This window comes from Gadus morhua, chromosome 16 (assembly GCF_902167405.1).
Source record: "Gadus morhua chromosome 16, gadMor3.0, whole genome shotgun sequence".
NCBI lineage: Eukaryota > Metazoa > Chordata > Actinopteri > Gadiformes > Gadidae > Gadus > Gadus morhua.
The window spans coordinates 4,202,856-4,225,519 of NC_044063.1; the positions used below are offsets into that span (position 1 = coordinate 4,202,856).

The window sequence follows — 22,664 nt, forward strand, 5'->3', positions numbered from 1 at the left end:
GCAAACCTCACTTCAGAAAGAACCAAAATATTGCCTACGTGCTCCCTAGTGTTTCTATGACAACTACAGGGACGAGAATAGCTCAGCATTATAGATGTGGTATTACACCTCTTAGTTCCAGTATTAATACCTCTTAATACCAGATACATGCCGATGACCATGACAGGACCATCATCCCACCGAACCTCTGGCCAAACCAAACTGCCTCCTACCCAAATACCCTAATCAAACTATTTGACATCGATGCAATTATACGTCTGTCCAAAAGTATCAATCCCTTTTCTTATACCTCATATCGGTAATAAATCGAACAAATTCTATCTTTAACATAGAATTATCACAAAAAAGTAAATATACGCTTTCTGTTTGTCATTCCCTCTGAAGTTATACTCAGTGAAGGCCCATTGGGAAATGATGTGTTTTATTGCAAAATGCTCCTGCTTCCCCAAAGCTTCCCGTCGCTGCTGTAAGGCGAAGCCAGGCTGCTGAAATACATCTGGTTCCGATTCTACTCTTACACAGTTATTCTGTAGCCAGGAGAGTAAAAACCTTTACGTATTGTCCCAACAGATACGAACACGATGCAGGCTCACAGTCTGTTCATCGTGTCTGAAGCTTATTAAAGAAACACTCCTCCCCCTCCTCCACTTCCCTGCTCCTCCTCCTCTACCTTCCCCTCCTCCTCTCCCTCTCCTCCTTCTCCTCTCCTCTTCCTCCCCCCTCCTCCTTCTCCTCTCCTCTTCCTCCCCCCTCCTCCTCCTCCTCTCCTCTTCCTACCCCCCCCCTCCTTCTCCTATCCTCTTCCTACTCTCCTCACCCTCCTCCTCCTCTCCTCTTCCTACCCCCCCCTCCTCCTTCTCCTCTCCTCTTCCTACTCTCCTCACCCTCCTCCTCCTCTCCTCCTCTTTCTTTCCTTTCAGTGACGCCTCCTTCACTCCACTTCTCCTCGTCCCCATCTTTCTCCCTAACCTCCTCCTGTGTGCTCCTCCTCAGACTATCCTGCACCAGGAAGGCCACATGGACGACGCTCTAACGGTCTCCCGCTCCCAGACAGAGGAATCTCAGGCCGCCCGCATGATCTTCAGCACCACGGGCCTCTTCAGACACTTCATCAAGTAGGTCCCGAGCCGCTGACCTCCGACCCTCACCACTGACCCTTCAGCACCCGGGGCCTCTTAAGACACTTCATCAAGTAGATCCTGAACCTCTGACCTCCGTCCCTAACCCCTGACCCTACAACACCTCTGACCTCTTCGGATACTCTATTAAGTCTTTATTACCTCTAAACTCTGACCCTAACCCTAACACCAGACCCTAACTCCTAACCCTAAACTCTGACCCTAACCTATGATCTACAGCCTCACCGGTATCTCCAGTCACTTCATCAAATAGCTGACCCTAGTCTGAACACCTTACCTCCACCTCATTGAATAAAGGTAGATTTGATTTAACCATAAATACTTGACCCTAGCTATTTGAATGCATACCCATACGCAACCATCCCTTCTCTTATTCCTTAATTAACCATCTCTCATGCATCATAGGAACTATCACCAAAAGTACTTGTATCTTATGATTCAAAGTACTTCCACTTTCAGTTTGTCTTGCTTTCTAACACCCAAAATTGCCTGACGTCATCAGACCAATGAGTCTGGAACATCTCAGTTCATTTTTGAATTCCAAGGGGCGCAATCAGCAGGCGCAGACCAGAGTCCCTCTGGGGGCAATCTGCAACCAACCAGGGCAAACGAAACGTGGGACACATCGGCGACCGCCACGATGCCTCAGCAGCGCTGCCGTCGGGCGCTCCTCTGTGCGGTCATTGTATGTGAACCTCTCCCCGTGCGTCCCCCTCCCTCCAGGGGCTTGGACTCCCTGAAGGCGAAGAGCAAGGCCCCGGGCCCCGTCAACCTGCCCCTGGAGGGGGTGATCCTGTCCCTGCAGGACCTCATCTTCTACTTCCGACCCCCCGAGGAGGAACTGGAGCACGAGGAGAAGCAGACCAAGCTGCGCTCTCTCCGCAACCGACAGAACCTCTTCCAGGAGGAGGTGCCATTAGCATCTTTAAACTATCCTCCATTAACCTCGCATTATCTATAAGTAATAATTAATCATCTAAGAATCAAGAATTGAGATTGTTTATGTATTCTCAGAATGAAGAATATATAAACTTTCATGATACATAATCCATTCTAATCTGTGATCTATAATAAAACATAATAAATGGTGCATAATCCGTTTTAGATAATACATAATCCGTTATCAATTGGCCATTATCGATGTAACCATAATCCATAATAACGATAATCCACAATCCCTAATCCACAAATGATAATCCACGACGCATTGTACATTATACATATTTCAAACACCAATAATTCCCAATAATCCACAATAATACATCCTATATTGATCTATTCTTGCTCGACTCCTGGAGTTACGCAAAAAATCTCATCACATTCAGCACTCATACGTCCTTCACATGTTTATGTTTATGTCGTCCAGGGCATGATCACCATCGTGCTGGAGTGCATCGACCGCCTCAACATCTACAACACCGCCGCTGAGTTCTCGGAGTTCGCTGGCGAGGAGGCGGCTGAGTCCTGGAAGGAGATCGTCAACCTGCTCTACGAGCTGCTGGGTGGGTCCAATCAGAACCAACCTTATTGGTGCTCATTAGGATTCTGTTTATAGCTCTCGCTCCACCCAGGCACATTTCCTTTGCTCCCCTCTTGGTCGGAATAGTAATGCTTTCGAAAAACGCCCTCTGAAAGGTTGCTTAGCGGTGGGCAGCTATGAAACAGGGGATATTTACATTAACAGGTGATCCTGATTCTCTGTCTTTGTTGTCTCTTTGTCTTCATCGTTTCTCTTTCTCAGCCTCTCTGATCCGAGGGAACCGCTCCAACTGTGCTCTGTTCTGTGACAACTTGGACTGGTTGGTGAGCAAACTGGACAGACTGGAGGCGTCTTCAGGTAAGCACACCTGAACAACACCTCTGAATAGCATTCAATTCTTATTCCTTGAGGAGGAACTATGCAATGGTGAGAAAGGAATCTAGCCGCATTCTCAAATTCCTTACACGGTTTTGTTTAGGTTGTGATGTCTCCAGGTATCCTGGAGGTTCTGTACTGTGTTCTGATGAGGTTGTGATGTCTCAAGGTTTTCCGGAGGTTCTATTCTGTGTTTCGATCAGGTTGTGATGTCTCCAGGTGTTCTATTGAGGTTGTGATGTCTCCAGGTATTCTGGGGGTTCTGTATTGTGTTCTGATGAGGTTATTGTGTCTCCAGGTATTCTGGAGGTTCTATACTGTGTTCCGATCAGGTTGTGATGCCTCTAGGTGTTCTGATGAAGTTGTGCTGTCTCCAGGTGTCCTATTGAGGTTGTGATGTCTCCAGGTATTCTGGAGGTTCTATACTGTGTTCTGATGAGGTTATTGTGTCTCCAGGTATTCTGGAGGTGCTGTATTGTGTTCTGATTGAAAGTCCTGAGGTTCTGAACATCATCCAGGAGAACCACATTAAGTCCATCATCTCCCTGCTGGACAAACATGGACGCAACCACAAGGTCAGGACAAACTGTAGACTTACAGTGGTTAGATAGTTGGTGGTTCCCAACCACAGGGTCAGGACAAACTTGACTCTAAGAATAGTATGTTAGTCAATGGTTCCCAAACACATGGTCAGGACATAGCTCAATTAGTTACTCAGATGTTCGAACCTGTGGGTCGGACAGTACACTCGGTGTAGACTCGTTCCTCAGAGATTGCAGACTAATAAGATATAGATATTTTTATATTTAAAAGGTTTGAAAGGTCTGATAAAACATCATGTATGTAGGAGTAGAGCAGCGATAATAAGATCTGTTGGTGGAAGCACGTGCACAAAGATAAATGGTATCACAAAAATATTCAGACCTCCCATGTTTGATAGCCACTGCAGTAGTATTTTATGTTCTATTGTTGTTCATGGCCAACGGCAGATAATTATTTTATCACTCTTGAAAAATACACACTCATCATTAAACCAATAACAAAGCACAAAACATCAAGCTCCTCCTTATAGCTTTGTCGTTGTATATTCATACATACCCCATCCTGGAATGTCTAGTTTACATATTAATGACTGGTTTGAAGATACAATTAAATAGTGCTTTATCATTCCCAGATGGAAAATTCAGGGTGTTGCATGATTTAATCATCCAAACTACTATCAGGTTTGTTTGGTGAAGAACCCAAGAGGATACCAGGGAGTAAAACTAGAGAGAGGCGAGCTTTGATGATAGAAACAATATGAAATAGTGGAGTGGAGCTGAGCTCTCTTCTGCCCCCTGCAGGTCCTGGATGTGCTGCGTTCTCTGTGTGTATGTAACGGTGTGGCCGTCAGATCCAATCAGAACCTCATCACTGAGAATCTACTTCCGGGTCGCGACCTTCTGCTACAGACCAACATTGTCAACTATGTGACCAGGTACTGAATTTGTAGACAGAGACAACACTTCAGACTTTAAAACAATCTGTTAGTATTGTTTGGGTAACAAAGGGTGTGCGTGCCCTACGGTTATTAATTCATTAATTAATCCCACTACACAAAAACCTACACAAATATAGTCCAAAATAATATATAGAGGAATGTTTGTTGTTTTGGGCCATAATTTCCGGACAAATTCCTAGCAGATCATGTTTTATGTAAAATAAAAAAAACGTTTGTTTGTGGTTTCCGTTCTCAGTGTGAGGCCTAACATCTTCCTGGGGACGTGCGAGGGCTCCACCCAGTACAAGAAGTGGTACTTTGAGATGATGGTGGACCAGGTGGAGCCCTTCGTCACAGCGCAGGCCAGCCACCTGAGGGTGGGCTGGGCGCTGACGGAGGGCTACAGCCCCTACCCCGGGGGGGGAGAGGGCTGGGGGGGCAACGGGGTGGGCGACGACCTGTACTCCTACGGCTTTGACGGGCTACACCTCTGGTCAGGTGAGCCGGGAGGACCTCATACTCAAGGGGTTGGACGGAGGAAAGAGCAGGGCGGGGAACTATTGCTAATGCCGCTAAGGGGGATGATTGACTTAGCATTAGTATATCTGGCTAGTATATATTCTGGCCACCATTGTACACTGTATTGTGTTGTGTTGTATTGTATTGTATTGTATTGTATTGTAGTACTTAACTGTGTAGCAACTGCAGTAGCTGCTATCATGGCTGTAACACGGGGATTTGGTTAGCCTAGCGATTGTTGTACTAGCACTTGGTCCTATGAACATCCTTTCTGTACCGACAGTGATATATTGATGCTCTTCTTATGACAAATGTTGCTTTGGATAAAAGCGTCTGCTAAGTGCCCTAAATGTAAATGTAAATGTAATATCCTGGTCTTAATGGCGTACTTCCACTGCTATTGCTGAGGGAGTAGGGTGATTTAGAATCAGGGTGAATCCTTTACCCTAGAGCAGGGGTCTCAAACTCGCGGCCCGGGGGCCAATTGAGGCCCGAGGGATGAAATATTGTGGCCCCCTACTTGGCATCAAAGTTTAATGTTAGTACGGCCCGCGCGTTGTTGTCAAACGCACATTTTTGCTGAGACGCTTGCCACGCGTTTTTATCACTTGTGATAGGATGACCAGATGTCCCGGTTTTGCCGGGACAGTTCCAATTTTGAGTTACGTGTCCTGAGTCCCGACAAAAGCCAAAGGACGCTAAAATGTCCCGGTTTCCACCAACCACCATGAAATGTCCCCTGTTGTCAGTGATTACATAGCCAACGTGATCTAATTATATCCCGATCATTAACTTAGATTGGGTCAGTTGTGCTAAATTTTTTTGTTGAATACTTGATGTGGCCCAGCCTGACCCAGACTCTACCTCCAGCGGCCCCTAGGTAAATTGAGTTTGAGACCCCTGCCCTAGAGGGACATCCTTCTATTTCAGTTGATGATGTCATCCACCAACTGTCATGCCCCTGACTTCTTGTCTGTCCTCAGGCACCGTGCCGCGCCAGGTGGCCTCGCCCAATCAGCACGTGTTGGCGGCCGACGACGTTGTCAGCTGCTGTCTGGATCTGAGCGTGCCCAGTATCTCCTTCCGCATCAACGGGCACCCGGTGCAGGGCATGTTTGAGAACTTCAACGTCGACGGCCTCTTCTTCCCGGTCATCAGCTTCTCCGCCGGCATCAAGTCAGTTCGCGGTTGTGTTTTTCCCGCCTTTTTTTTGTGGTAGTCATGGTGACTTGATTAAGGACTTAGCGAAGGATAACAAAGCGATCGTTGAGGCGATTATGGTTGTTGACTGCCTCAAGGAGGTTATTCTCTTTTTTTTTATCTATAAATTGTTAAATTTAAATGATATAGAATAAAAATAAATTCTAATTTATATAGTATTATTTTTAAATAAAAAAAATCTAAATACTTTTTGAGGGAGTTGAAAAAAATTTTTTGGGGGAAAATACGTTTCATATATTATGTTTGATAACTTGAGTTGTATAAGTTGCCACATTGACAGCTGTTTAAATCAAGCCAATATCTTTTGCAGCATCCCAACATTAAATGTCTTAGCTAGATTTACTTTCTGTTCTGGTGTATTGATTAAACCCTTTAAAACTTTTTAATGTGACAACATAAACACTAATGTCGTGTTTTGCTTGGCTTGACCTCTCACTCTAGGGCTCGTTTCCTGTTGGGCGGTCGTCACGGTGACTTCAAATTCATGCCGCCGCCCGGATACGCCCCGTGCTACGAGGCCTTGCTGCCCAAGGACCGCATGCGCATCGAGCCCATCAAGGAGTACAAGCACGACTACAACGGTGTCCGAAACCTGCTGGGTCCCACCCAGTCGCTCACACACACCTCTTTCACCCCCTGTCCAGTGGACACCGTCCAGGTGAGGGGCCACTCCTCCTCTGAACGCTGCTCAGTTAATCAGCTCTTAGCCAAAGAGCCTTAAAAGGGTGTCTGAGGACATCAGGGCATTAAACCCAAAATTGAACTGCAAAAGTATTCTGAGCGATGTGTTAGAGAAATTCATTCTAGAAATAACCCTTTCTTAGTGGAAGTATCTAGGCCTCACGTGTGGGGGTAAACATAGGGAACCTTTAAAGTTGACAAAGGTTTTTTTCTGCTTTATTCATTGACGTTTTGTGTGTGGGTTTGTGTGTCCGTGATTTAGATTGTGTTGCCGCCTAACCTGGAGCGGATCCGAGAGAAGCTGGCGGAGAACATCCATGAGCTGTGGGCTGTGACCCGCATCGAGCAAGGCTGGACGTACGCCTCTGTGAGTACACACGCATACACATGCATCCAAACACAGACAGACACACACACACACACACTGCCAAGGAGATAGCCAAAGGTCCTGGGAGTTAAGCTTTGGTTGTAAAAATGCTCTGTTTTTGTTTTTCTTATCGTACAACAAAGCCGGCTTTTAGATTTTTTGTTCAACACAGTATTGAATATGTATGAAGATTGTGCTTGAGTTTTTTAGAAAAATATGGTGCATAAGTCTCAAAAGAAACACACAAGGGTTACCCTAACTATTTTGCTTGACATGTCAGGTATCGACATAAGATTAACTGTGCATTCACACCAACAGCTGTAAAAGATGCAAAATTGCCAAATAGCTCAAAACGCAATGCTGTCCAAAATATATACAGCTCATATCGCTCTTGCGTTTTCTCGCGTATGTTTACTGGGACCACCCACGCCGACGAGACACATCTACATTCCGATTGGCTGGCGGTCATTTACAGCCAAAACGCTACTAGCTCATTTGCATAGAGTTGAGCTGTTTTCAACTCTCATTTACATCTTTACAGCTTTAAAACTATCGCTCAAGCGTTTTATCGCTCCAATCGCTTTATCGCTCATGTCTAATAGAAAGTGAACGGGCGTTTATCGCTCAAAACGCTTTACAGCTTTTGGTGTGAACGCACAATAATATCTCACTCCCTTCAGTTCCGAGATGACAACAAGAAGCTCCACCCCTGTTTGCTGGACTTCCACAGCCTCCCGGAGCCCGAAAGGAACTACAACCTGCAGATGTCTGCCGAGACCCTCAAGTGAGTGCAGGGGCTGGAACAAAAGGGTTTCTGTCTGACCTCAGGATAAATGAACCACCGTTTTTTAGGGTAGGGTAGACTTCTATGACAATGTTCTGCAGTCCGAAGACATCCAAACACAGATTAACGCTCTGTGCAAGATGTATATTATTGCAAGCATGCAGAGGCACGGTTGCATAAAAGTAGAACACTGAATTGACAGTGATCTTTTCTTGGTTGCACAATACCTGTAAAAAATATGACCGTATTAATATTTCATGTCTTTCCGTCAAACTAACTCCATCCTGTTACGAGAGACTGTTGGGGTTTTCCCCCCAAAGTGGGAATCAAACCCAGGACCGCGTGGTGAAGGTATCTTGTGTTTTGTTGTGCAGGACTCTGCTGGCCCTGGGTTGCCATGTGGGGATGGGAGACGAGAAGGCAGAGGAGAACCTTAAGAAGATCAAGCTGCCCAAGACGTACGTAAAAAAATAAATATTGTTTGCCTGAGTGTTCATGTGCTCCTCCTTTTAAATTGTACCCAATTTTTGTTATTAATACTTTTAAATATATTTGAATTGATATTCTGTATTTTTAATACTTCCACCTTTAATAGAACAATTGTTGCCCTCAGGCTTATCTTAAATGTGTATTGTGGGGCGGATAGTCGTAGGTTCTGGGTTTGATGCCCAATGTCCACAGCCCTCCTTGAACTAGATGCCCTAGCCCCTACCTGCTCTTTGATGAGTGAACTGCCGTGTATTCATCTGTCGTTGTGTAGCTATGTGATGGTGAACGCATACAAGCCCGCCCCTTTGGACCTCAACCACGTCAAACTGACACCCAACCAGAACCAGCTGGTGGAGAAACTGGCAGAGAACGGGCACAACGTTTGGGCCAGGGACCGAGTCCGACAGGGCTGGACCTACAGCATAGTACAGGTAAGGGTCTGGTGTTCTGTTTGCTCTTCTGAACGAGATGTCCAGCTCTTTATCAAATGTATTTTCTTTGCAAAAAAAAACGTATGGCAAAATTACATTTTAAAAGTGGAAATAAAAAGCTAATTCTGGTCTTCTTTTAACCCATTCAAACGCAATTCAATTGCGTTTAATTCTGTGCTTTTTTATTCTGTGCTTCAATCACTCTATCAGCAAATCAGGAATGTCCAGTCTGAACAATCTGTCATGAACTGTTGTTTGCTTTTCTTAATTTTGTTGTTGTTGTCGTTACATATACAGTATGTGTTCAATGTAAAAAAAAAGAATACTCAATAGGTTGGTATATATTGATGGCAGCATATCTATATTTGAACCTGACCTCAACACATTAATTTTGTTCCGTTTGTGTTCCGCTCACACCCAGGACATCTTGAACAAGCGAAACCCTCGTCTGGTCCCATACGTGCTATTGGACGAGAGAACTAAGAAGACCAATCGGGACAGTGTCAACAACGCTGTCCGCACTCTGATTGGTTACGGCTACAACATCGAGCCTCCAGATCAGGAAAGCAGTACGTACGCACGCACCCCTAAATTACATATTATTATACCGAGAGATTCAATTAATTCATACAAATATGAATTATACTCCTACCAGTAATGCTAATAATCATAAAATAACCATTTTGATTGTACAGTAAATTGAGATCAATGTCTTGAGTAGGTAGGTGTTAAGGCTTTTAAAGATGAGGAACGCCTACGAGTAAAAAGTGATCACTGGTTCGAACCCAGAAGCCTTCAGCTGGGAGTGCAACACCTTAATCACTGTTTGAAAGGAAGCATAACACATAAACACGCTTATTGGTACTCTTATCAGCTTGTAAACCTGTGAACTGACAATGATGCAAATCCTGATTGTGCTACCTATAGTATCCTTGCTATATCCATTTGGGCAATGTCTTTGTGTGTGTGTGTGTGTGTGTGTGTGTGTGTGTGTGTGTGTGTGTGTGTGTGTGTGTGTGTGTGTGTGTGTGTGTGTGTGTGTGTGTGTGTGTGTGTGTGTGTGTGTGTGTGTGTGTGTGTGTGTGTGTGTAGCCGGCCACGGCCTGGAGAACATGCGCGGGGACAAGGTGCGTATCTTCCGTGCTGAGAAGTCCTACGCCATCACCCAGGGGAAGTGGTACTTTGAGTTTGAGGCGGTGACCACGGGAGAGATGCGGGTGGGCTGGGCCAGACCCAGCGTCCACGCAGACACCGAGCTGGGGGCCGACGAGCTGGCCTACGTGTTCAACGGCAACAAGGTGAGCCGTCCGCTCTCAGTCGCTTCTACTCTGCTTTTGAAACACACACTTAATCTGAATGTTTACATGCTAAACAGCCTAGTCTGGGTAAGGCTGGACCACCCGGACTAGTGCCGGTTGACATGTTTAGATATCTTAGATCTAACAGATCTAACATCAACATCGTCTCCTTGTCGGTCCATGTCTCCTTTTGAGCCATCGTGTGTCAATGGCATATGTAAACACTTGGTTAACACTTGCTGCATGCACAGAATTACTTCACTGTTCACTAACCCATTTTAAGTGTTTACGTGGCCAAGGACATCGAATATTGTTCCAGTAACCTGGTTTTCTTAACCGCGTTACGTTATGGGGATAAATCAATTCGCAAAACCAAACAGTGTTACACTTCAGTTGATATGTCCACTGATCTGAATCTTAAACAAGTTTAAGATTGGTGTATGTAGACATACAGAACGTTTGAATTAGGCATCTGAACTGTTTTGAACTCTCTCTGCTCTTTGACCTTTGACCTTTGACCTTCCCAGGCCCAACGCTGGCACGTGGGCAACGAGCCGTTCGGTCGCCAATGGATGTCGGGCGACGTGGTGGGCTGCATGATCGACCTGACGGACATGAACATCATGTTCACCCTCAACGGGGAGATGCTGATCAGCGACTCTGGATCCGAGATGGCCTTCAAGGACATTGAGATTGGAGAAGGTGTGCCTAACATGTTACACTGTATTCATATTTTACAATAGATCAGCATTATCTCCAGGTCAGCATTTAACTGAGTAGGATTTGATTCTAGAGTCGCATGATTAGCACATTACACTGGATTAGCACTCTACAGAGTGTACTATTCGCTAGGCACTGGGTTGCGAGCTGGGTTTTATAAGCTAATAGGTGTTTTTTAGCAGACTTGAGGTAGTGGCTATGTTGCTCTTTGCACAGGGGCTGGGTTGCTCACAGCTTCCATTGGCTGATAGCTGGGTGGATAGTAACCTACTGTTAGGTAGACGCTAGGATGCTAGCATCAAATGTTAGTTCAGAGCCATGTTGCTGGTGAGAGTTTGTGTTTCCATCCCGTAGGCTTCATCCCGGTGTGCACGCTCGGCCTATCGCAGGTCGGCCGCATCAACCTCGGTCAGAACGTTAGCAGCCTGCGCTACTTCGCCATCTGCGGTCTGCAGGAGGGATTCGAACCCTTCGCCATCAACATGAAGCGGGACATTACAATGTGGTTCAGCAAGAGCCTGCCGCAGTTCGAACCCGTCCCCACCAGCCACAGCCATATTGAGGTAGCGCCAGAACACGGCCATAGTTTTTTTGCAAGGGAAAATAATTTTTTTGCAAGAAAAGTATTTTCTTCAAGTATAATTATTTACAATTTCAAACACAAATTATGTTAACTAAAAAATTCATGGACAACTAACACTGGGTTACTAACACTAAGTTTAGGTGGCCAACATTCTTGACCAGCAATAAATCCAACTGGAGTAGTATAACTTTATATTGAACTTTATATTGAATAAGTGGGGCTTGTTTACGGTCTCCCGGGACCCTACCGTATGGATATCAGCCGGGCCCTAACGGGGCCCTGACCCACATGTTTGGTACCACTGCCCTCATCATAGGGCTGGGCAATATTGCAAAAAATATTATCACGATTATTTTTTTGATATATATCTATTAATCACGATATATGATTTGATACTGCTGCAGCCTGAAGAAACTGGAGTGTTCATTAGTTAAACCATACTTTTTTGTTTATAACCATATTTGTGATAAGGGAACATTTAATCACATTTAAATATAAACATTTAACTTCACAAACGTGTTTTATCTGCTTCCAACAGAACAATATAAGGTAGCTTGCCTTGTAACCTATTCAAAATATATATTTTTTTACTTTTTATTTTTTTATTTTTAATATCGAGCTATTTATGTCTAATGCTTATCGTCGTAATCGACGTGAGTTTTATCGCGATTAATAATCGTAATCGAATTATTGCCCAGCCCTACCTCATCATAATCGTATTTGTGTCCTCGTTCAAGGTGTCCCGTGTAGACGGGACGGTGGACACCGCCCCCTGCCTGAAGATCAACCACAAGACGTTCGGCTCGCAGAACGCCAACACGGACATGCTGTTCATGCGCCTCAGCATGCCCGTGCAGTTCCACGAGGTCTTCAAGGTCACGGCGGGCACCACGCCTCTGACCCACGCGCTCACCATCCCCGAGGAGGAGGTCGGCGTGGTGAAGGAGCCCGACTCTGAGTTTGAGGTGCTGAAGAAGTCGGCGAGCCGCAAGGAGCAGGAGGAGGACAAGAAGGAGCCCTCGGTGGCCCGGGAGGTGACCTCGGAGAACGAGAAGGACACGCTGTCGGAGAAGGGCAAGAAGAAGGGGTGAGGGGGGCAGACGGCTGAGTGTGGGGCGGGGGGGCAATGGTTTTGGAAAATACCCGGATCTGATTTTTCTGTGCTCGATGGTTGGTTGGTTACTGCTACTAGGAGGCCTGTAACGTGAAGCCATCCGCTGACCGGAAGAACACACAACTTTCACCAAACAGACATTTGAATTTGCCGTTTTATGTTGTGTGTGCCGTCTTATTCTCGATTTGGTGGACATCATTTTCCGTTTTGGCATGAGGATTTCCTTCGTTCGCTGCCAAACTATTTTAAAACAATAAAACAACCCTGCCATCCATATTTTAAACTTGTCCCAGATGATGCTCATTGACAAATCCAGATTTAAGCACAAAACTATTTTATTGCATTATATTATTTCGGAAGAAGTTTTCTATAAAAATAGAATTATTGGTCAATTTATTACTAACTCCAATCCTGTTTTGTTTCTTCGTGGTCGTCTAGATTCTTCGCCAAGACGAAGAAGGCTGCCATGACAACACTGTCTCCACCCCCGGCCCCGCCCACCGTCCCTCGTCTGATGGAGGACGTGGTGCCGGATGACCGTGACGACCCAGAGATCATCCTGAACACCACCACTGTGAGATCAGCCTCGCAATCAGACGATCAGTCATTTGATTGCTAAATGTTGCCTCTTGAAAAAGTGATATTGTCCCTCTCTTCAGTACTACTATTCTCTAGTGATATTGTCCCTCTATTCAGTACTACTATTCTCTAGTGATACTGTCCCTCTCTTCAGTACTACTATTCTCTAGTGATATTGTCCCTCTCTTCAGTACTACTATTCTCTAGTGATATTGTCCCTCTCTTCAGTACTACTATTCTCTAGTGATATTGTCCCTCTCTTTAGTACTACTATTCTCTAGTGATACTGTCCCTCTCCTCAATACTACTATTCTCTAGTGATACTGTTCCTCTCCTCAATACTACTATTCTCTAGTGATATTGTCCCTCTCCTCAGTACTACTATTCTCTAGTGATACTGTCCCTCTCCTCAGTACTACTATTCTCTAGTGATACTGTTCCTCTCCTCAGTACTACTATTCTCTAGTGATATTGTCCCTCTCCTCAGTACTACTATTCTCTAGTGATACTGTCCCTCTCCTCAGTACTACTATTCTCTAGTGATACTGTCCCTCTCCTCAGTACTACTACTCTCTGAGGATCTTCGCGGGCCAGGAACCGTCGGCCGTGTGGGTGGGTTGGGTGACCCCCGACTACCACATGTACGACCCTTCCTTCGACCTCACCAAGGTCCGCAACGTCACCATCACTGTGGGGGACGACCGGGGAAACATCCATGACAGGTCAGTGTTCATAGCTAATCTATATAGTGTTTACCAACTACCAAGGGACTGGCTGTACAGAACCGATGTGGTTGACCTGATTGATTAATTCGCAAAGAAAGTGGATAAGAGGAGCATCATTAACGTAAACGACGTGACGGTTGACATCAATGCTCCAAGGCTCCATCAATGCTGCACTGTTTTTTGTAAGTTAAAGTATGTTGTGTGTATTTTTTGCAGTATGAAGCACAGTAACTGCTACATGGTGTGGGGGGGAGACCTGGTCAGTAATCAGCAGACGCGCTTCAGCCAGGAGGACATGGTCGTCGGCTGCCTGGTTGACCTGGCAACCGGCCTCATGACCTTCACAGCCAATGGGAAGGAGATAAACACCTTCTACCAGGTGAGGACACACACGCATACCTGTGTGTGTGTGTGTGTGTGTGTGTGTGTGTGTGTGTGTGTGTGTGTGTGTGTGTGTGTGTGTGTGTGTGTGTGTGTGTGTGTCTGTGTGTGTGTGTGTGTGTGTGTGTTTGTGTGTGTGGTTCAGGTAATGGTAATGTGTGTGTGTGTGTGTATGTCTGTGTGTGTGTATGTGTGTGGTTCAGGTAATGGTAATGTGTGTGTGTGTGTGTGCGCGTGTGTGTGTTTTTGTGTGTGTGTGTGTGGTTCAGGTTAGGGTAATGTGTGGGTCCCCGTGTGTGTGTGTTTGGGTGTGTGTGTGTGTGTGGTTCAGGTAATGGTAATGTGTGTGTGTGTGTATGTGTGTGGTTCAGGTCATGGTAATGTGTGTGTGTGTGTGTGTTTGTGTGTGTGTATTTGTGTGGTTCAGCTAATGGTAATGTGTGTGTGTGTGTGTGGTTCAGGTAATGGTAATGTGTGTGTGTGTGTATGTGTGTGGTTCAGGTCATGGTAATGTGTGTGTGTGTGTGTGTTTGTGTGTGTGTATTTGTGTGGTTCAGCTAATGGTAATGTGTGGGTGCGTGTGCGGCGTGCGTGTGCGTGTGCGCGCTTGTCTACACAGCATCTAGCAGTCGCAGACTGAGAGCACATGGAGGAACTGTAGTGATGTGATGTGATGATGTAACGTGATGTTGCCTTTCAGGTGGAGCCCAACACCAAGCTGTTCCCAGCGGTCTTTGTGCAGCCATCCAGTCAGAACATGGTCCAGCTGGAGCTGGGGAAGCTCAAGGTGAGAACCTCACCCGCAGCCCACGAATACAGAGATCCACTTCATTGAACAGTCAACTATCATTGAGATAACAGAGAGCCGGGTATACAGTGCATGTGACCTCGTCCTAGATTAAACGAGTCAGTCGGACGTGGTACAGGCAGGTGTTGCGATCGACAATCAGTCCCTCCAGAAAAACGTGATTATGCGATCGCATAATTCAACGCATAATCAGCCAAAGTCTGCATATTCATGCGGGGGCCGCATTTTTTCAAATATGCCGCACTTTCACCGCATAAATTGCCGATTTCTGCTCAAAATATGCGGGGCTTGCATGATTTCACAATCCCCGCAATTTCGAAAATCACATATATCTTAGCATTTTTCACAAGTTCCGCATTTTTCCACAATTTGTGCAAGTTCCCGCAATTTCATCGCATAAAATTGCATAAATATGCTGCATATTTCATCGCACTTTTTAAGAAAACGTGCGGCATAATCAAGGACTTTTGGCCTTTAGCATTTTTCTGGAGGGACTGGACAATGAGTTGAAAAGAGTTTAAACAAAACGCTAACCTGCTGTACTCGACCGCCGTCTCTCCTCCCTCCCAGAACATCATGCCCATCTCGGCGGCCATGTTCCGCAGCGAGCGTATGAACCCGGTGCCCCAGTGTCCCCCTCGGCTGGACGTCCAGATGTTGACCCCCGTGATCTGGAGCCGCATGCCCAACCACTTCCTGAACCCCCGGGTGGGCCGGATCAGTGAGCGCCTGGGCTGGGTGGTGGAGTGTGTGGAGCCCCTCATCATGATGGCCCTGCACATCCCCGAGGAGAACCGGTGGGTCACACGCCAGAACCCAGACCAGGAGCTGGTACAAAACCAGAGCCTGTTTCCAGAACCCAGACCCGGTACCAGACTAGGAACTGGTACCAGACCAGACCCTGTTACCAGAACCCAGACCCGATACCAGACTAGGAACTGGTACCAGACCAGAGAGAACCTGATTATCAGAACTAGTACCTGGGAGACCAATACCGACCATACTGGTATCCCTGTTATCTTTCTATCTCTCTCTTATCCTCTTTCTACAGTTCATCTTCAACTAGTTTGAAATGTAGAATGTTTTTTTTTTAATTGTTGAAACTAGTCCTGCTTCATCTGAAAGAATCGATAGTTCTTCTTTCTTCCACTCACTCCCACTCTGCCTCATTCACCGTGTTCTCTCTCCCATCTCTCCCATGGGTCGGCTTAGCTCAGGTGGCAGAGCAGTTGTCTTGTAACTGAATGGTTGCTAGTTAGATCCCCAGCTCCTCCCAGCTGAGTGTTGATGCGTCCCTCAGCAAGACACTTAACCCTAACTGCTCCTGACACCTTGCATGGTTGACTCTGCCGTCGGTGTGTCAATGTGTGTATTAACTGATGTAAGTCGCTTTGGATAAAAGCGTCTGCTAAATGCCCTAATTATAATTGTAATCTCTGTCTTTGCTCTCTGTTTTCGTGCCTCTCCCTACATATTCCTCTCTCTGCTAAAACCTATGTCCCTCCCCCATCTCTCTCACGCCAGATGCATTGACATCCTGGAGCTGTCCGAGCGGCAGGACCTGATGAAGTTCCACTTCCACACGCTCATGCTCTACTGCGCCGTGTGCGCGCTGGGCAACAACCGCGTGGCGCACGCGCTCTGCAGCCACGTGGACGAGTCGCAGCTCTTCTACGCCATCGAGAACACCTACCTGCCCGGGCCGCTGCGCAGTGGCTACTTCGACCTGCTCATCAGCATCCACCTGGAGTCGGCCAAGCGCGCGCGGCTGGGCACCAACCGGGAGTTCATCGTGCCCATGTCGGAGCAGACCCTGAGCATCAAGCTGTACCCCGACGAGGAGAAGGCGCACTCGCTGCCCGGCGTGGGGCTCACCACCTGCCTGCGACCCAAGCTGCACTTCTCCTCCATCAACTTTGTGGGGACGGACCCGGACCTGTACACCCTCAGCCCCGTCTTCCCCCTGCAGGTGAGAGAGGGGGGGGGGGGGGGGGGGGGGGGGGTGGACCCTCCAGAGATTTATGACTTTAACTTTTTGTTGCTTGAGTTTGCTTTTTGTTTGTTTGTGAAATACAATGTGTTTGGGATTGAAATCAGTGGAATAAATCATCTTATTCTGTGATATAGGTTTTCTTCAGATCCAAAACGACGTACTCTAAAACGTTTTAGACTCACCATTCGTCTACTTTGCTGCAACCGTTACGAGATATCGTTATAATCTTTTCTTGTAAACTCTTGTCTCTAGAAGGTGTATTTTGAGGTGCTTCTTCATTCACATTTACTGCAGTTATTCAGTAGTATGTTCAGATATACAAAACACATCTACAAAGAAATGGCTGTTAACGTGTGTGTATTAACGTTTTTCCCCAATATATCTTTCAACCCACCTTCTCCATTCCCGTCGTTGCCGTGACCCCCCCAGGAGCTGAAGACGAAGGCCATCAGCATGCTGACGGAGGCCGTGTTGGACGGCAGCCAGGCCATGCGGGACCCGGTGGGGGGCAGCGTGGAGTTCCACTTCGTGCCCATCCTGAAGCTCATCAGCACGCTGCTCATCATGGGCATCTTCAACGACGAGGACTCCCAGCACATCCTCAAGATGATCGAGCCCAGCGTGTTCGGGGCCAAGAAGGAGGAAGGGGAGGGGGAGGAGGAGAAGGAGACCGCCGTCGAGGAGGTGAAGGAGAAGGAAGAGGGGGAGGTGGATCTGGAGGACGAGGGGATGGGTGATGAGGAGGAGGAGGATGAGGAGGGGGGAGTTAAAGCCGAGGAGATGGAAGAAGAAAAAGACGAAGAGGAGCCGGCTGAACCTAAAGAAGAGGAGGAAGTGGCAGAGAAGGTGGAGGACGGAGAGAAGGTGGCAGACGAGAAGGAGGCCGAGGGGAAGGAGGGAGAAGAGGGTCTGGAGGAAGGCCTGCTGCAGATGAAGCTCCCAGAGTCTGTCAAGCTGCAGGTGAAACCACCACCATCGTCATCATCATCACTCCTTTTGCATCATCGCCATCACATCAATGCATCATCCCCACCGCATCATTATCGCTACAATCAGGCTATTTCTTTTACGAATACGTGTGTTTATGTGAATGCAGACATAATGTGTTATTATTGATGTGCGCACAACCCAATCCCTGGTGTACCCCCTGACCCGGCACTCCCCCCCCCCCCCCCCCCCCCCCCCCCCCCCCCCCTCCCACAGATGTGCACTCTGCTGCAGTACTTCTGCGACTGCGAGCTGCGTCACCGCGTGGAGGGCATCGTAGCGTTCTCCGACTACTTCGTCAAGGAGATCCAGAGCGACCAGCGCATACGCTACAACCTGCTGATGCGGGCGTTCACCATGAGCGCCGCCGAGACCGCGCGCAAGACCCGCGAGTTTCGCTCCCCGCCGCAGGACCAGGTAGACTGTACCCACAGCTTGAGGTCCCTTAACAGGCTAACATGCTAACCCGTACCTAACCCTAACACTAAGGCCCAATCCCATTTCTACCCCTTACCCCTCCCCCTTGTTTTGAAGGGGTAAGGGGAAGGGGTAAGGGGTAGAAATCAGATTGGGCCTAACAGATGAGAGACTGAGTGAATGAGGGAACGAGGGAGTGAAAACTGTGTGTGTGTGTGTGTGTTTATAACAGTTAGGTCAGTATGAGTTTGAGTAGGTGAAATAAAATAAATACATTTATTTAAAAAAAAAAAAAGATAACTTCTAGCTAAAATGCACTAATAGGTGAGAAACTGAATGATTGAGTGAAAAGTATGAGTGTTGTTATGTCCGAGTTTGAGTAACTGAAATAAAAGAAAAAGATATATCTATTAAGTGCATATCTGTTCTATAACGTTTCCTTTTTATAATCCTCCCAGTTGATCTTGCTGACCAACTTCAAGAACAACCCAGAGGAAGAGGACTGTCCTGTGCCTGAGGAGGTCAGAGACAAGCTGGCCGAGTTCCACAACGACCTGCTCCTCCACTGTGGTAAGACACCTCCTCTCGGGGGTTAGACCTGACAACTGCAGAAAGGTGCCTCACACATGTGCCCTAATCATAGCGGCGCTGTTTTTTTTAAACATCTGTGAAAGTCAACCTTGTCAGTGATCAAATTTCAAGCCGCCCTTGCTTTCGTCGTCAGCACAATGCCGATATCATTCCTTCTCTTTGAACAGCTGTGTTTGAAGCCTGTGTTTAACGATGCATTAATTAACACATGATTCACGATATCGTACGTGATGCATGTATTATATTTAGGGCTGTTAAAAGTAGTGCGATGATAACGAGTTGACGCAATCTTATTTTAATTCGATTAATTAAAATTGACGCATTATAATGTGCCATTCCATTTCAAAAATAGGATTAATCGTGAGTTAACTCACCATTGCTATTCGATTAATTGCGACAAAATCTTTTAATCGTTTGTCAACCCTAATTGCATTATAGTATTAAACATTATTTTATTCAGAACTAGTAGTTTTTTGTGTGTGATAAATATTCCGGATTAATTCGAGCCCTTGCCTTGTTGGGTCAGAGTTTGTGTTAGCTCTTATTCTGCTCCTTCTCCTCGTAGGTATCGTAATCGAAGGGGAGGCAGAGGAGGTGGAGGTGGACACCTCCCTCAGAGGTAGACTCAACAGTCTGGTGGAGAAGGTGAAGACCCTCCGCAAGAAGAAGGAGGAGGAGGAGGAGCCCGAGGTGAAAGAGGAGACCAAACCCGGTAAGATCAAGCTAACACCGCAAGCTAACTGTCAAGATAATTGTGTTTAACTTGACTTACATTTAAAGGGAAATGACCAATCTGTCAACCTAAATTGATATTAACAAACTGACCTTTAAACTTAGACCATGTGTCAACCTTACTTTATATTAACAAACTTTTAGATTGAAATGTCCAAACCCTACTGTAAAGCTAACAACTTTCAAACCATACTAACTGTCGAACTAACTTTATAATAACAAAGTAACTTTTTAAATGAAATAAAAAAAACACAGAACATTCTTTCCAAATAACTAGGCTATCAAAATTAAATTGTATAACTATTTTCTAAGTTCCATCAGTTCAATTACCAAATTTTGCTTCAATGTGACAGTTAGTTCCATTATCACACGGTGTGATGTTATATACCAGACTGCTGTAATGTTGTTAGTTTTAATGTTCAATTGTGGACTGTAACCCATTTTGGATCATACTGTCTATCTGGTAAACAATTTATTTATGAATCCGTATAATAATAATATTACATTTTTAATCCATAATTCCTCCCATGTTTGTACTCTCTCTCTCTCTCTCTCTCTCTCTCTCTCTCTCTCTCTCTCTCTCTCTCTCTCTCTCTCTCTCTCTCTCTCTCTCTCTCTCTCTCTCTCCCCCCCCCAATCAACCAGGCACCCTTCAAGAGCTCATCTCCCACACCATGATCCACTGGGCCCAGGAGTCCTTCATCCAGAACCCGGAGCTGGTCCGCATGATGTTCAGCCTGCTCCACCGGCAGTACGACGGCCTGGGGGAGCTGATCCGCTCCCTGCCCAAGGCCTACGCCATCAACGCCATCTCGGTCCAGGACACCATGGACCTGCTGGAGTGCCTGGGTCAGATCCGCTCGCTGCTCATCGTCCAGATGGGCCCCGAGGAGGAGAGACTGATGATCCAGAGCATCGGGTGAGAGCGTGTCTGTGTGTGTGTGTGTGTGCGTGTGTGTGTGTGTGTGTGTGTGTGTGTGTGTGTGTGTGTGTGTGTGTGTGTGTGTTTCTCCCCGTGATATGCATTAAGTGATGAAGGGAGAACATCACAAACACAAACTCAAAAAATAGCCCAAAAAACCTTTTGAAAAACTTTGTGGGTGCATTTTAGAAACAGCTCATTATCTAGTTTTGAAAGGATTTCGAATTCGAAGTCAGACGCTGATTCTAATAAAATATTAACAAATAAATAATCCAGCTCTAATACTGATTCTAGTTCTGTTCTAGATAATCCTTCTGTTGTGTTCTTCTAATCCTACTTCTAGTTTTACTTCTAGTTGTAGTTGTCCTTCTAACTCTAACTTATTCTTATTGTGATTGTGATTTTGCTCTTTGTCAGGAACATCATGAACAACAAGGTTTTCTACCAGCACCCTAACCTGATGCGAGCCCTGGGCATGCATGAGACGGTCATGGAGGTGATGGTCAACGTGCTGGGAGGGGGCGGAGACTCCAAGGTAACTCAAACACCTGCACTCATAATGTCTGATCTGATCCACCACTATTAGTATTAACCATTTAGTCCCTTAGCAGACGCTTTTATTCAGGACTTGAAGTGAACTCGGATACATAACATTAAGAAGCAGGTAGGGGTTACGGCACCTTAGATCAAGGATGTCTACAGGTAGACACTGGATGTTGGGGTATCGAACAGTAGTGAAGCCACTATCATGGCCCACTCAAATCAGTCAGAAGCATAAGCAGTTTGAAACAAAACTTGAAAAAATGGTTTAGACACCAATCTTAGACTGTTGGCAATTTGTATTTGTCATGTATATTTGAAACTGTAATTTATGTTTTTATGTGTCTTATGAATGATGTATGTATGTATGCATGTATGAATGATGCATGTTTGATGTATGTTTGATATGCTGCTACTTGCCCCTGTCTCCTGCCCTATAAGGACCACAATGGAAATAAGCCTTAGGGCTTTATTGTGTCATCCCTGACTATCTTTATTGATATAATGTATGGCACAGGTTGTTTCATATTTTTGAATGGTCAAATAAAATTAATCAATCAAAATCAAACCACATAATTATCAGAATACGAAATAAATGTTGAACTATAACCCATGTTTCTTTACCTGTGTCGTACACACGAACCAGCCCGCCTCGGGAGGAGAGCAAAGACTGACTCTGGATGCTGTGTTCCCCCGCTCTGTAGGAGATCCGGTTCCCCCAGATGGTGACCAACTGCTGTCGCTTCCTGTGCTACTTCTGCAGGATCAGCCGTCAGAACCAGCGCTCCATGTTCGACCACCTCAGCTACCTGCTGCAGAACAGCGGCATTGGCCTCGGTCAGTTCCCGGAGGCTAATCAGCTAGCTTAGCTCCATAATAATCAGAATTGTTTGGTATCGTAGAGGCTAACAAGCTAGCTTAGCTTCATGATGATAATAATAGTTGAGTAACCAATAGGCTAACAAGCTAGCTTAGTCTCATAATAACAATACTTTAGTACCCCACAGCTTACCAGCTAGAATAGCCTTATAATAGTAATAATCTAGTCTCCCTGTTAAGCATGGATGAGCAGTCGGTCGCTAACCCATACACTAAACCAGGGGTCGTATCATTGATGAGTATCATTAATCATTAATAGTAATATATAACTAAAGGCAAACTGAGCAAATTTGTTATTTCAGAAGAGTGTATAGAACTGGGTGCCCTTCGTATGACTCAGTGCCCATGATTTGTACACAGTCAGCTGGCTCTACACCTCAGCCAAACCATCACCAGTAAACACCAGTGGGCTACACCCAACAGAGGGGG

At 46.0% G+C, this 22,664-nt stretch overlaps 1 protein-coding gene across 11 annotated transcripts in view; it reads left to right on the forward strand.

The window, feature by feature from the left end:
• The window catches only part of ryr1b (ryanodine receptor 1b (skeletal)), a 96,824-nt gene that overhangs the window by 27,223 nt on the left and 46,937 nt on the right, over positions 1 to 22,664 (forward strand). For all 11 annotated transcript variants that reach the window (XM_030381808.1, XM_030381809.1, XM_030381812.1 and 8 more), the window contains exons 12-42: positions 994 to 1,115; positions 1,863 to 2,049; positions 2,506 to 2,641; positions 2,881 to 2,976; positions 3,451 to 3,569; positions 4,338 to 4,471; positions 4,731 to 4,972; positions 5,977 to 6,169; positions 6,656 to 6,872; positions 7,158 to 7,262; positions 7,943 to 8,046; positions 8,421 to 8,504; positions 8,807 to 8,966; positions 9,388 to 9,535; positions 10,059 to 10,264; positions 10,792 to 10,966; positions 11,339 to 11,547; positions 12,305 to 12,654; positions 13,120 to 13,255; positions 13,822 to 13,982; positions 14,202 to 14,364; positions 15,067 to 15,153; positions 15,745 to 15,971; positions 16,699 to 17,143; positions 17,597 to 18,127; positions 18,371 to 18,571; positions 19,030 to 19,141; positions 19,728 to 19,874; positions 20,540 to 20,813; positions 21,234 to 21,351; positions 22,061 to 22,193. In XM_030381808.1, coding sequence (XP_030237668.1) covers positions 994 to 1,115; positions 1,863 to 2,049; positions 2,506 to 2,641; positions 2,881 to 2,976; positions 3,451 to 3,569; positions 4,338 to 4,471; positions 4,731 to 4,972; positions 5,977 to 6,169; positions 6,656 to 6,872; positions 7,158 to 7,262; positions 7,943 to 8,046; positions 8,421 to 8,504; positions 8,807 to 8,966; positions 9,388 to 9,535; positions 10,059 to 10,264; positions 10,792 to 10,966; positions 11,339 to 11,547; positions 12,305 to 12,654; positions 13,120 to 13,255; positions 13,822 to 13,982; positions 14,202 to 14,364; positions 15,067 to 15,153; positions 15,745 to 15,971; positions 16,699 to 17,143; positions 17,597 to 18,127; positions 18,371 to 18,571; positions 19,030 to 19,141; positions 19,728 to 19,874; positions 20,540 to 20,813; positions 21,234 to 21,351; positions 22,061 to 22,193 — 5,722 coding nt within the window. The remainder of the gene's footprint in view (positions 1 to 993; positions 1,116 to 1,862; positions 2,050 to 2,505; positions 2,642 to 2,880; positions 2,977 to 3,450; positions 3,570 to 4,337; positions 4,472 to 4,730; positions 4,973 to 5,976; positions 6,170 to 6,655; positions 6,873 to 7,157; positions 7,263 to 7,942; positions 8,047 to 8,420; positions 8,505 to 8,806; positions 8,967 to 9,387; positions 9,536 to 10,058; positions 10,265 to 10,791; positions 10,967 to 11,338; positions 11,548 to 12,304; positions 12,655 to 13,119; positions 13,256 to 13,821; positions 13,983 to 14,201; positions 14,365 to 15,066; positions 15,154 to 15,744; positions 15,972 to 16,698; positions 17,144 to 17,596; positions 18,128 to 18,370; positions 18,572 to 19,029; positions 19,142 to 19,727; positions 19,875 to 20,539; positions 20,814 to 21,233; positions 21,352 to 22,060; positions 22,194 to 22,664) is intronic.